Source organism: Corvus hawaiiensis, chromosome 20 (genome assembly GCF_020740725.1).
Source record: "Corvus hawaiiensis isolate bCorHaw1 chromosome 20, bCorHaw1.pri.cur, whole genome shotgun sequence".
Taxonomy (NCBI): domain Eukaryota; kingdom Metazoa; phylum Chordata; class Aves; order Passeriformes; family Corvidae; genus Corvus; species Corvus hawaiiensis.
Window position 1 is genome coordinate 10,507,707 of NC_063232.1, and position 11,446 is coordinate 10,519,152.

Below are 11,446 nucleotides of genomic sequence, written 5' to 3' on the forward strand. Positions count from 1 at the left end.
CCCAGGTGTGATGGCCACAGTGGGTCCCTCACCCCAACGTTCCCAGGGAGTGACAGTGTCCTGCTCCCAGAGCAAACAGTCAGCACCAAGGGCAGTGCGGTGTCACCAAGGGTGGCGACAGCCCGTGGCACCAGGCAGGGTGTTGGCCCCTGTCCGTCACTGGGGTACTGGGGAGCAGGCACTCAGGAGCCACCCCGGGAGGGGGACAGAGCCACTGTCACTACGTCCCCCTGGCCCCCCCGGAGCAATAAGCCATGAGGTTTCCTGATGGATCCTGGGACCCCTTCAGGCTCCTTCCCCAGCTGCAGCATCACTGGGGCCATCCTTGGGGACCCCTTCCCCATCCCTCCCCCCTCAGCTCCTCGGGTTCCAGGTCTTCTCCAGCTCACAAAGCTCAGCATCCCCCAAGGACGGAGATTCCCCACCTTGGGGACCTCAGTTTGGTTCAGGAAGGTGACAAGGACAGAGGGACAGCAGGGGAGGGCTATGGGCTACCCCAGCATGAGCCACCTCACTGTCCCTGGGGCTGGTTTTACACCGAAGGCAAAGCAGCTCTACGGCACCGACGGTCACAGGGCTGGGGTGACAGCGGGCATGGCCACCAGGCCAGCGAGGGGCCGCAGGGCTCGGGGGCCCTGCTGACACAGGCAGGGATGGCTCCAGTCCCAGGGCTGGGGGTACCCACAGAGGGGTGGGGACAGCACAAAGGGGGACGACAGCACTGCGGGTGAGCGAGTTGGTGGATGCCACCACGGCCGGTGCCACAGCCCCACCCTGGGCAGAAGGGCCGTCCCCTCCTGCCTCAGTTTCCCCAGGAGCTCCCAGCCCCCCCGGGGGAGGCGAGCGATTGCCAACAGGCCGGGCAGCGAGCGGGGAAGGATTTATTGACTCACGGCTCAGGGTACATCACAGTTTGAGCTCCCTTCCCGCCTCCGCAGAGGTCGCCTTGGACTTCCCGGGCAAAAGTGCGCGGAGAGGCTTCACAGTTTGATCCCTTCGGGAAAGCAGAACCGAGGCAGTGACAAATGGCAGACGCTACGTTGTATGAAAAAATAATACAAACTCTTCTCTTTAAATATCTTACAGAAAAATGAACCTGAATAAAGAGCATGAAAAGCACCGCGTGGCGCAACCCCCCGGGCTCCCCAGGGCAGGGGGACCGAGATGAGCCGCGGCCCCACATCCCTCCATCCCCAGGGCTGCGCGGTCAGGGCTCAGCACGGGCAGCAGAGGCGCGGGGGCGGCAGGGACCGCTACGTGCCCGTCCCCGCACCACGGGGGAGTCCCCGCGGCCCCCTCGCTCGGCCGGGGGTGCCGGCAGCCCCCCGAGCCCGGGGTGCCGGCGGGAGCAGCGTCAGGGGCCGGCCGAGGGCGTTGCTACGAGGGCGCCCCGGGGGCCGCGGGGTCCCTCCGGTGTCGCAGTGCAAGTTCACGGAAAGCCAAGGCACCGCCGCGAGGCCGCGGCTCTGGCCGGGGAGCCCGCGGGGCTCGGCGGGGGCAGCCCCGGTGTGCAAACGGGAGGTGAGCCGGGGTGGGGGACACGGGGACACGGGACGGTCCCCGCGGTGCGGCCGGCCGGGCTGGTCCTGGCGGTCAGAGCTACGGCGTGGGGGTGCCCAGGGCCACGGGGTGCCCAGGGCCATGCGGCCCCGGGGAGAACCGGCTCCCCAGGGCGGGGCAGGGCGGGCGGCGGGGCGGGGGCGCGCCCGGGGGTCCAGCCCCGGGGTGGGGCAGCCCCAGGAGCGGCTGGCGGCGGGCGTGGCTCCTTCTCCCGTGGCTGCAGAGGGTGCGGGCAGGGGCTCTACCGGGGGGGTGCGGGCAGCCCCCCCTCCCGCCGGTGCGTCTCCCCGAAGGCCCGGTCCAGCTGCTCCAGCTGGGAGCTCAGTGGCAGGTGGATCTCCAGGTGCATGCGCAGCGCCTCCAGCCACTGCTCCAGCTTGGCGAAGGACGGCCTGCGGACAAGGGCACACGTGGCAGCTCCGCCGGCTCTGCTCCTAGCCCGGCCCCGGCCCCAGGCATCCCCTGGGGTATCCATCACCCACCTCTTCTCGGGGTCCAGGTCACAGCAGCAGACGGCGATGGGGAAGAAGCTGGGGGGGCAGGCGGGGGGGCAGTAGCGCTCCAGGAAGCCCCGGACGTTGAGGCCGAAGTCGGTGGTGCGGGGCAGGTAATCGGGGTCAGCGCTCACCCGGCCGATGATCTGCGGGCAGCGGCAGGGACGGGCGGGCTCAGCACCAAGGGGGGACCCCAACCCCAAACAGGGACCCCTAAGCCCCAAGGGGGAGATGTCTAAGGCCCAAGAGGGAGCCCAGACACAATGAAGAAACCTCAACCCCAAGGGAGAGACCCCAACAGGGCGACCCTTAACCAAAGGGGAGAGGCCCCAACCCCAAGGCAGGACTCCAAGCCCAAGAGGGGCAACTCAAGCACAGTGAGGACCCCAACTCCGAAAGGGAGACCCCAATCCCAAGGGGGAGAACCTTATCCTGGAGGAGAACCCAAATACAATGGGGACTCCAAGCCCTAGGGGGACCCCAAGCCCAAGGGAAGCAGCTCCAATCTTAAAGTGGAGACTCTAAACGCCCCAACGCCAAGGGGGACACCCCAACCTTGGGGGAGTGACCCCAAACACCATGAGGACCCCAGCATCCATGGCAGAGCCCAGCCCCAGGGGCACTTGCCTCACACAGAACGATGCCGAAGGAGAAGATGTCCACCTTCTCGTCGTAGCTCCTCCCTGCAGGGACAGACAGGGTCAGGGCCCTGCCCCACCAAGCGTCCCCTGCCTGGGGCCAGAGCCCTGGATGGCCACATTCCCCTCACCGTTGATCATTTCGGGGGCCATCCAGTAGGGGTTCCCCACCACCGTGTAGCGCTTCTTGCGATCCGGTTTCTTCAGGTTCTTGAGATGTTCGGGCTGGTTCTTCTCGTCCACCATCAGCCGCGCCAGCCCAAAGTCAGCCACCACCACGCTCTTGTTCTGGGGGGACAGGCAGGGGTGAGGCCTGGGGGAGGGGACTGAGAGCCCCAGCCAGGCCGGGGGAGGACAGCACCAGGGTGGGACTCACCTCCCGCACGAGGCAGTTGTGAGAGTTGAGGTCGCGGTGGATGATGTTCATGGAGTGGAGGTAGGCCTGTGGGAAGGGTGGGCTGAGAGCAGGGGCACCCCCACACCGTGGCCCCCCCACCCAGCAGCACCCATCCCACCCACCCACCCACCCCACGGTGGCACCCACCATGCCGGCGGCGATGTCCTTGGCGAAGCTGACCCGCTGGCTCCAGGGGTAGTGGCTGTCCTGGGGGGCAGGAGAAGGGGGAATTTGTCAGGGAATGGAAAAGGAAGAGGGGTCCCCCGCCCCGCCGGGGCTGTGGGGTGGTGGGGGACCGACCTGCCCCCCAGTGCTCACCATGCTCTTGATGAGGCTCCTCAAGGTGCCCCCTTTGATGTACTCTGTGATGAAGTTGAGCCTCTTCTCCTTGTAGAGCACCCCGATGAACTTGAGCACGTTGGGGTGCTCCAGGCAGCGCATCACCTTCACCTGCAGGAGACCCCCAGCCCCGTGTCCGTGACACCCCGAGGCTCCCACAGCCCCTGACAGAGCTTGTAGACTCAGCGGGCAGGGCTGCACCCACGGGGCCCGGTCACCCCTCTCCAGGGGTTGTGCCCAGGCGGGGGCCAGGACCAGACAGATCCCCCCCTCACATCCCCCCAGCCTGGAGGATTAAGGACAGGGGACGCTCACCTCTTTGAGGAAGGTCCTCTGCGTCTCCTCGTCGAAGCGGATCAGCTCCTTCATGACCATCACCTCGCCCGTCTCCCGATGCGTCACCTGGCCGGGAGCGCAGGGACTCAGCCACCCCCGCTGCATCCCAGGGAGCCGAGACCCCCCCCGCTCATGCCCCTTGCCCCACCTTGATGGCCTGGCCGAAGCAGCCCTTGCCCAGCACCTCTCCGTGGATGAGGTCGGAGGGGCGGAAGATGCGGTGGGCGCGGGACACGACGCGCAGGGACTCGGAGCGCCCGATGTCCTTGCGCTGGGATGCGGGAGAGCCCACGGAGCCCGAGCCCGGGGACTTGTCCGTGCTGCAGCTCCTCCTGGGGGATGGACAGGCAGTGGTCAGTGCCAGGGCGGGGGGGACCCGGCTGGGGCAGGGGCCGGGGCGGCCTTACGTGACGGCGCGCTGGCGCATGGCAGCGGGGTCCTCGCAGGGCGCGGGCGCCGGCGAGCGCAGGGGGCTGCACGGGGCGGGCGGGGGGCTGCCCGCCAGCCCTGGCTCCCGGCCCAGGGGCTCGTGGGGGTCGTGCTCGATGGTCAGCTGCAGCAGGCGGCTCGTCTCCTGGATCAGCAGGTCAATCTGCGGAGGGAAGTGGCGGTGGGGCGGGTTTGGGGACAGGGCGGCAGCGGGGCTGGCTGGGAGTGTGGCAGGGGGAGTGGAGTGTACCTCGTCCAGGGGCACGTGGCCGATGGGGGTCCCGTTGATCTCCAGGATGCGGTCGCCCACGTGGATGGAGTTCTTCATGTCAGGGCTGATGCAGTCCGGGTCCACCCTGTGGGGACAGGGGGTCAGACCCCCGACACTGTCACCATCAGGGGGGTGTGCTGGGACACTGCCCATGGGGTCACCCGGCTGTCACCATCACAATGAGTGTGCCCACGGAGTCACCCCCCTGTCACTGTCCCAAGGAGGTGGCATGTTCTCTGCGAGTCACCTCTGGGAACATGCAGTCACTGTTCCCACAAGCTACCCCCTGCAAGGTGGGGATGTGTGGGCAAGACACCCACTGCTGGCAGGGGACATGCAGACAAGCTGCCCTCGTTGGACGGGGACACGGAGGCACACTGCCCACGGGTCACCCTTGCTTGATGGGGGCACGTTGTCATGGCTCCCATGAGTCGCCCTCTAGGATGGGGACACGCAGTCATGGTCCCCAGAGTCATCCTGCTAGATGGGGACAACAGGCACGTTGCTCATGGGTCCCTCCTGCTGGACAGGGACATGCTGGCAATGTCTCCACGAGCCACCCCAACCACACGGGGACATGCATGGTACCCTCAGCCCACCCTGCCACACGGGGCAATGCCAGCATGGCCAGGAACACACCAGCACAGCCCCCACAAACCCCCCTGCATCTGGGGACATGCCACCACAGACCCAACAGGCCAGACCTGGACAATGGGGACACCCCCAGGCCCATCTCTCCTCCTCCCACCCCCAAAAGGTGTCCCTGGGATGGATCCCAGGGGCAGAAGGGGTGCGGGATGCCCCAGCCCTGGGGAGGGGACGGGGGCAGAGGGCTCAGGGACGCACTCTCGGACGCGCACGGTGCGGGGGTGCTCGGTGCCGCAGCCCTGGTCGATGGAGACGGAGAAGCCGCGCTTGCCGTCGGAGCAGGCGGGGATGGACACGAGGGTGACGGTGTGAGGGATGCGGGAGGCCGGGGAGTCCGGCAGGATCTGCTCGATCACCGGGGTCACCACCATCTGGTAGTAGCAGTGGCCGCTGCGGGGAGCGGAGCGGGAGGGTGGGCGGGGGTGCCGGGGGCCGTGTCCCCCCAGCCCCCCAGGCCAGCCCAGCCGTACCAGTAGAGCTTGGAGCGCTCCACCAGCGCGTAGGTGTCCCCGTCCCCGATGAAGGCGCGGCAGTTGAGGCAGCTGAAGCACTCGGGGTGGTACTTCTGCTCCCCGGCCACCTGTGGGCAACGCCATCAGCCCCGGGAGCCCGCGTCCCCGCACCGAGGGTGGGGCTGGGGCTCAGAGGGGGCTGGGAGCACCCACGGGTGCACCAGTGCTGTGGGAAGGGCAGGCTGAGCCACAGGATGGTGGGGACAAAAGTGCCACCAGGCTGGGGGTGGCTGCAGGAAGATCTCCCACCACCCTAAGCCTCTCCTCTGCATCCCCCAACCCCAACGTGGCCCTCCAGGGTCCCCCTAAAACGTAGAGGATGCCCCTGCCACACCCAGCAGTGCTGCGGGTCTGCACCCCCTCCCCACCTCCCCCGCTTCCCCAGAGCTCAGCCATGGGACAAGGCTCCACATCCCACCCCTGGGGACCCCGTGGTGTTCACCATGACCAGCCCATAGACTCCACAGACCCCGTGGTGTTCACCATGACCACCCCACAGACCCCATGAAAATTCCCCACAGACCCTATTGACCCCGTGGTGCTCACCATGACCAACCCACAGACCCCAGGGACCCCGTGGTGCTCACCATGACCACCCCACAGACCCCATAGACCCCGTGGTGCTCACCATGACCAGCCCCTTGGTGATCTGCTCAGAGCAGCCGTGGCACAGCTCCCCGAAGCGTGCCCAGTAATCCTTCTTGCAGTACAGGCGCCCATCCTTCTCGTAGTACTGGTGGGACAGGGAGGCCCCGCATTCACAGCACCTGCGGCAGCGACAGGGACCCCCTTGTCACCTCGTCCCCACTGTCACCCTGGGGCACAGCCAGCGCTCGCCCACTCCACAGCTCTCTGGGCAAGCCGCTTCCCCCACCTCCTACACAGCTGCAGGGCCACTGCATCAATGTGTCACCATCCCCAGGGTGACAGCAGGTGACTCCGGGGGTGACAGTGCAGGCTGGGGCTGCAGGGACACGTGGGGACACCGGGGTGGACAGGGCAGGGGACGTGGGGCAGGGAGAGGCATGAGGAGGGAAGTGCCAGCCCTGCATGGATGTGCCAGCCTGGACAGACACACAGAGGGGTGTACCAGACTGGTGACAGACATGCCACCCTGGTGACAGACGTGCCAGCCTGGCACAGACTTACAGAGGGATGAGACAGACTGGTCACAAGCGTGGCAGCCTGGTCACGGACAGAGGGACATCCCAGCCTGGTGACAGATACACAGAAGGGCATGTCCCTCTATCCATGACTAGGGTGACATGCCAGTCTGATCACAGACATACAGAGGGACGTCCCACCCTGGTCACAGATCTGTCACCCTGCTCACAGATGTGACAGCCTGGTCACGGGCACACAGAGGAACCTGTGACCCTAATCAGGGACAGAGGGATGTCCCACTCTGGTTAGGGACACACACAGGGATGTGCCAGCCTGCTCAGGGACATGCCAGCCTGGCACACACACACACAGAAATGTCCCACCCTGGTGACAGACGTGCCAGCCTGGTCAGGGACAGATGGACATGCCCCCTTGGTCACAGCCCCCCTACCCTGGCACAGCCAGCCAGAGGGACGTGCCAGCCTTGGGACGATCCGCAAAGCGCACAGGGGGAGGGGGAGCTGCTCGGGGCCGGGGGGGTGCAGGGGGTGACAAGAGCAGGGGGTGCAGAGGGGGCTCTCAGGTTTGGGCTACAGGGGAGCACATCGGGCTGTGGGGGAGGGGACAGGGGGGACCAGAGAGGGTTTGTGTGGGGCTGTGGGAGTGGCTGGGGGTGCAGAAGGGGGGCTATAGAGGATTTTCTATAGGGGAGTGCTGAATGAGGGCAGGGGACGCTGCAGGAGGGGTGCAGGGGCTGCAAGGGGGGAGTTCCTCTTGAGGAAGGTGTTGAGGGGGTGTAGGGGGTGCTGTAGGGGATTTCCTGTAGGGGATTTGCAGTGTGGGGCTGCTGTAGGACGCAAGGGATGCTGTAGGGTGCGGGAGGTGCTGTAGGGGATTTGCTGAAGGGGATTTGCAGTGCAAGGCTGCTGTAGGGTGTGGGGGCTGCTGTAGGGTGCAGGGGGTGCTGTAGGGGATTTGCAGTGTGGGGCTGCTGTAGGGTGCGGGGGTGCTGTAGGGTGCGGGGGGTGCTGTAGGGGATTTCCTGCAGGGGATTTGCAGTGCGGGGCTGCTGTAGGGTACGGGGGGTGCTGTAGGGGATTTGCTGTAGGGGATTTGCAGTGCGGGGCTGCTGTAGGGTGTGGGGCCTGCTGTAGGGGATTTGCTGTAGGGGATTTGCAGTGTGGGGCTGCTGTAGGGTATGGGGGGAGCTGTAGGGTACGGGGGGTGCTGTAGGGGATTTGCTGTAGGGGATTTGCAGTGCGGGGCTGCTGTAGGGTGCAGGGGGTGCTGTAGGGTGCGGGGGCTGCTGTAGGGGATTTCCTGCAGGGGATTTGCAGTGCGGGGCTGCTGTAGGGTGCGGGGCTGCTGCAGGACACGCCACGGGGGATGCCGGGGGGTGCCCGGGGACTGTCGCAGTCCCCCCCCCCCCCACCCGGCCGCGCAGGTGGAATACCAACCAGAGGTGACATCACGGCGCGGAGTTTCCCCACCCCATGACGTCACCGCGCGAGGACTCCCCCGCCCGATGGCGCAGCACGAACCTCCCCTGGGCTGGGGGCGGGGGCGGGAGGAGGAGGGGGGGAGGGAGGAGGAGGAAGAGCAGGAAGGGGAGAAGGAGGGGGAAAAGGAGGACAAGGGGAAAGGGAGAGGGAGAAGGAGGAGAAGAAGGGGAGAGGGAGGAGAGGAGGAAGATGAGGAGGAGGAAGAGCAGGGGCAGGGGGAGGAAGGCTTTCAGCAAGCCCAGCGCTGCCGGAAGCCGCTCACCCGTGAGGGGGGACCGGATCCAGCTGCGGCCCCGGGGTGGCTTCACTGGGGCTGATGGCCCAGGGAGGGGGAGCCGAGCATGGGGGGCACAGGCTGAGCCCCCCGGGGGTCCCTGGGGTGCAGAGCCCGTCCTGACCCGCTCCCACTTCAATCCCACTCCCACTCACTTGGCTCCAGCGCTCAGGACACGGCTCTTCCTCAGCACCGCCGCCAGCATCCTCCTCCACCGGACAGGGACACACCCCGGGGACACCCTGGGCACCCCCAGCCCCACAGGGAACCCCGTCAGGTCCCGGGCACCCCCAGCTCCCCGGCTCGGGCCCTTTCTCCTGCTCCTTCTCGGGGCTCCAGCGGCTGGAGCTGCCGGGAGGGCTCGAGTGAAAGAGGAAACAGGGAGGGAGGGGGGCGGGTGACATCAACCACGCGCACCCTGTCACCCGGCAGGAGGGGACAGCGAGGGACAGGCAGCAGAGCCCTCAGGACAGGCAGCAGGCCTGGCCTCAGCCGGGGCCCCCACGGGTGCCAAGAGCCACAGCCACGCTCCGGCGAGTGACACCGTGACAGCCTCACGCGTGTCCGTGCCACGGCCGGAGCGGGAGGGAGCACTGCCCCTGTCCCTGCAGAGCATCCCGCTGTCCCCGACGCCATCCCGCTGTCCCCAAGGCCATCCATGCCGGTGCCATGACACCATCCATCCCCATGTCCCTGATGCCATCCCCGTGTCCCCGGCGCCATCCCGATGGTCGCAGTGCCACCCACCCCAGCGTCCCCGCTGTCCCCCGGTGGGTCCCACCTGAAGCAGTCGGCGTGCCAGTCAGCCTTCAGCGCCTGCAGGTACTGCCCATCGTAGATGCCCTGCCCGCAGCTCGCACACACCGGCAGGTCGGTCCCTGCGGCCAGGGGAACACGAGGGGACAGTGCTGTCACCCCCCCGGCCGGCCTGGCCACCCACAGCAGCACCCGGCATGAAATCCCTCTGCCCGCGGTGGCGAATTCCATCCCCCACCCATTGATCCCGCAACAGGTCAAGGTCGTGGCACCCGCGTCCCCAGGGCTGGCGACAGGGCAGGGGTGGGATGGGGGCACACCGTGGGAGCAGGGGAGGCACAGGGGGCAGGATGGAGGCACAGAGTGTCGGGAGGGTGGAGAGGGGCAGGATGGGTGCACCAAGGGATCCCGGGAGGATGGCGGGGTGTGGGATGGGTGCTGGGGGTGCTGGGTGCATGGGGCGACAGCAGGATGAGTGCTGGGGGATCCTGGGGGACACAGAGGGGGCCAGGGTGGGTGCTGGGGGATGCAGCAGGACACACAGGGATGCAGAATGGGTGTTGGGTGATGAATGGGGGGGACAGAGAGGGGTGCAGGATGGGTGCTGGGGGATGCAGGAGCACACAGGGGTGCAGGATGGGGGACTGCAGGCTGGAAAGGGGTGCAGGGGAGCACAGGGGCTGCAGGGGGATGTGGAGTGGAGGTGCAGGGAGGGGGGCGAGGGGTGCAGAGTGGGGATTGGGGGCTGCACAGTGCATGGGGGGACACAGAGGGGTGGAGGAGGTCTCCAGAGGTCCTGGGGGTGCGAGTCCTCAGGGTGTGTGGGGGGCAATCAGGGCTCCAGGGAGTGCAGAGGGGAAGAAAGGCACAGCAGGGATGTGAGGGTGCAGGAGGGGTGCAGGCTGGAGGGGACGGGGGGTGCAGGAGGGGCACGTGGGGTGTGCAGGGGAGATGGGGGAGTGTGGCGGTGCAGAGGGAGATGTGGGGTGCTGGGAGGGTGCAGGCAGGGATGCAGGCAGGGTGCACAGGGGGAGAGTGCTTGACGAGGAGGACAGGGGGAGATTTGAGGGTGCAGGGGGGAATGCAGGCTGGGTGGCAGTACAAGGAAAGATAGGGGGACGGAGGCTGAACAGGGGGTACAGGGAAGGCTTGGGGGTGCAGAGGGGATGCAGGGTGAACAGGGGCTGCACGGGGGCATTTGGGGGTGTATGGAGGACACAGGCTGGGTGGGGGTGCAGGGGGCTGCAGGCCAGAAGAGCGATGTAGGGTGGGATGCAGAGGGTGAGGTGGGCTGGGTAAGGGGTGCAGGGGGACATTTAGGGGTGCAGTGGAGGATGCAGTGGGTGACGTGGGCTAGATGAGCAAGAGGTGCAGGGGGTGATCTGAGGGTGCAGTAGGGATGCAGGGTGGCTGGGGAGTGCAGGGGACATGTGGGGGGCACGGGGGATATAAGGTGTGGGAGAGGGGTTCCAGAGGGGGATGTAGGGGTGCAGGGTGATGCAGGGGGGCTCTGGGGAAGGTGCAGGCTGGATGGGGCGGCAGGGCATGTCGTGGTGCAAGGGGGAACCAGACCAGAGAGGGATGCAGGGGGGGATGCGGGCTGGGTGAGGGGGTGCAGGGGGGAGATGAAGAATGAACTACGGGCACAGGAGGACATTTGGGGACGCAGGGGTGATGCGGGCTGGGTGGGGAGCGCAGGGGGCATGTTGAGGGCGCAAGGGTGCGGGATGGGGGTGCCGAGGAGGATGCAGGGGCGCGGGGACGCTGGGGAGGACGAGGCTGGCTGGGGGCTGCGGGGAGGATGCGGGCAGGGTGCGGGGGGCCGCACGAGCCGGGCTGGGGGGGCTCTCGGGGCCCGAGCGGCGGCGGAAGCGCTGAGTCAGGCGGGGGGGGCTCGGGGGGTCACGCACCTTCGTCCTCTCCCATAGGCTCGTCCCTCCAGGTGCAGCACAGCAGCATCAACCTCATGCAGGCGCGCTGGCCGGCGCCGCGCCGGGCCGGGCCGGGCCGGGCCCTGAGGCGGAGGCGGTGGCGGTCCCCGCGCGGGCGCAGCCCCGCTCCGGCCCCCCCGGCCCTGCCGCTGCCGCTGCGGCTCCGGGCGGGACCGCGGCGCCTGCACCGCGCCTGCGCGGCCGGGGGGGCGGGGCGGGGCGAGGCGGGGCGTGGGCATTGGTGGGCGTGGCCGG

General features: G+C 67.6%; 1 protein-coding gene across 4 annotated transcripts; it reads right to left on the reverse strand.

Moving 5' to 3' along the window:
• Positions 1-863: 863 nt before the first annotated feature.
• LIMK1 (LIM domain kinase 1) lies at positions 864-11,288 on the reverse strand. Of its 4 annotated transcripts, XM_048324860.1 has the most exons (17): positions 11,171-11,288; positions 9,286-9,382; positions 8,660-8,746; positions 6,253-6,391; positions 5,583-5,692; positions 5,311-5,502; positions 4,444-4,549; positions 4,172-4,356; positions 3,913-4,096; positions 3,744-3,830; positions 3,408-3,539; positions 3,237-3,296; positions 3,069-3,134; positions 2,824-2,980; positions 2,682-2,737; positions 2,043-2,200; positions 864-1,952 (listed from the first exon to the last, which is right to left on the reverse strand). In XM_048324860.1, exons 1-17 carry the CDS (start codon positions 11,226-11,228, stop codon positions 1,802-1,804), a joined length of 2,025 nt encoding a protein of 674 aa, XP_048180817.1. In that variant the 5' UTR covers positions 11,229-11,288; the 3' UTR covers positions 864-1,801. The 4 variants fall into 4 exon arrangements, with proteins under 4 accessions (XP_048180817.1, XP_048180818.1, XP_048180819.1 ...); XM_048324861.1 differs by lacking the exon at positions 8,660-8,746 and having other exon boundaries at positions 11,171-11,287; XM_048324862.1 differs by lacking the exons at positions 8,660-8,746; positions 11,171-11,288 and adding an exon at positions 6,774-6,837 and having other exon boundaries at positions 9,286-9,320.
• Between the last annotated feature and the right edge of the window lie 158 nt (positions 11,289-11,446).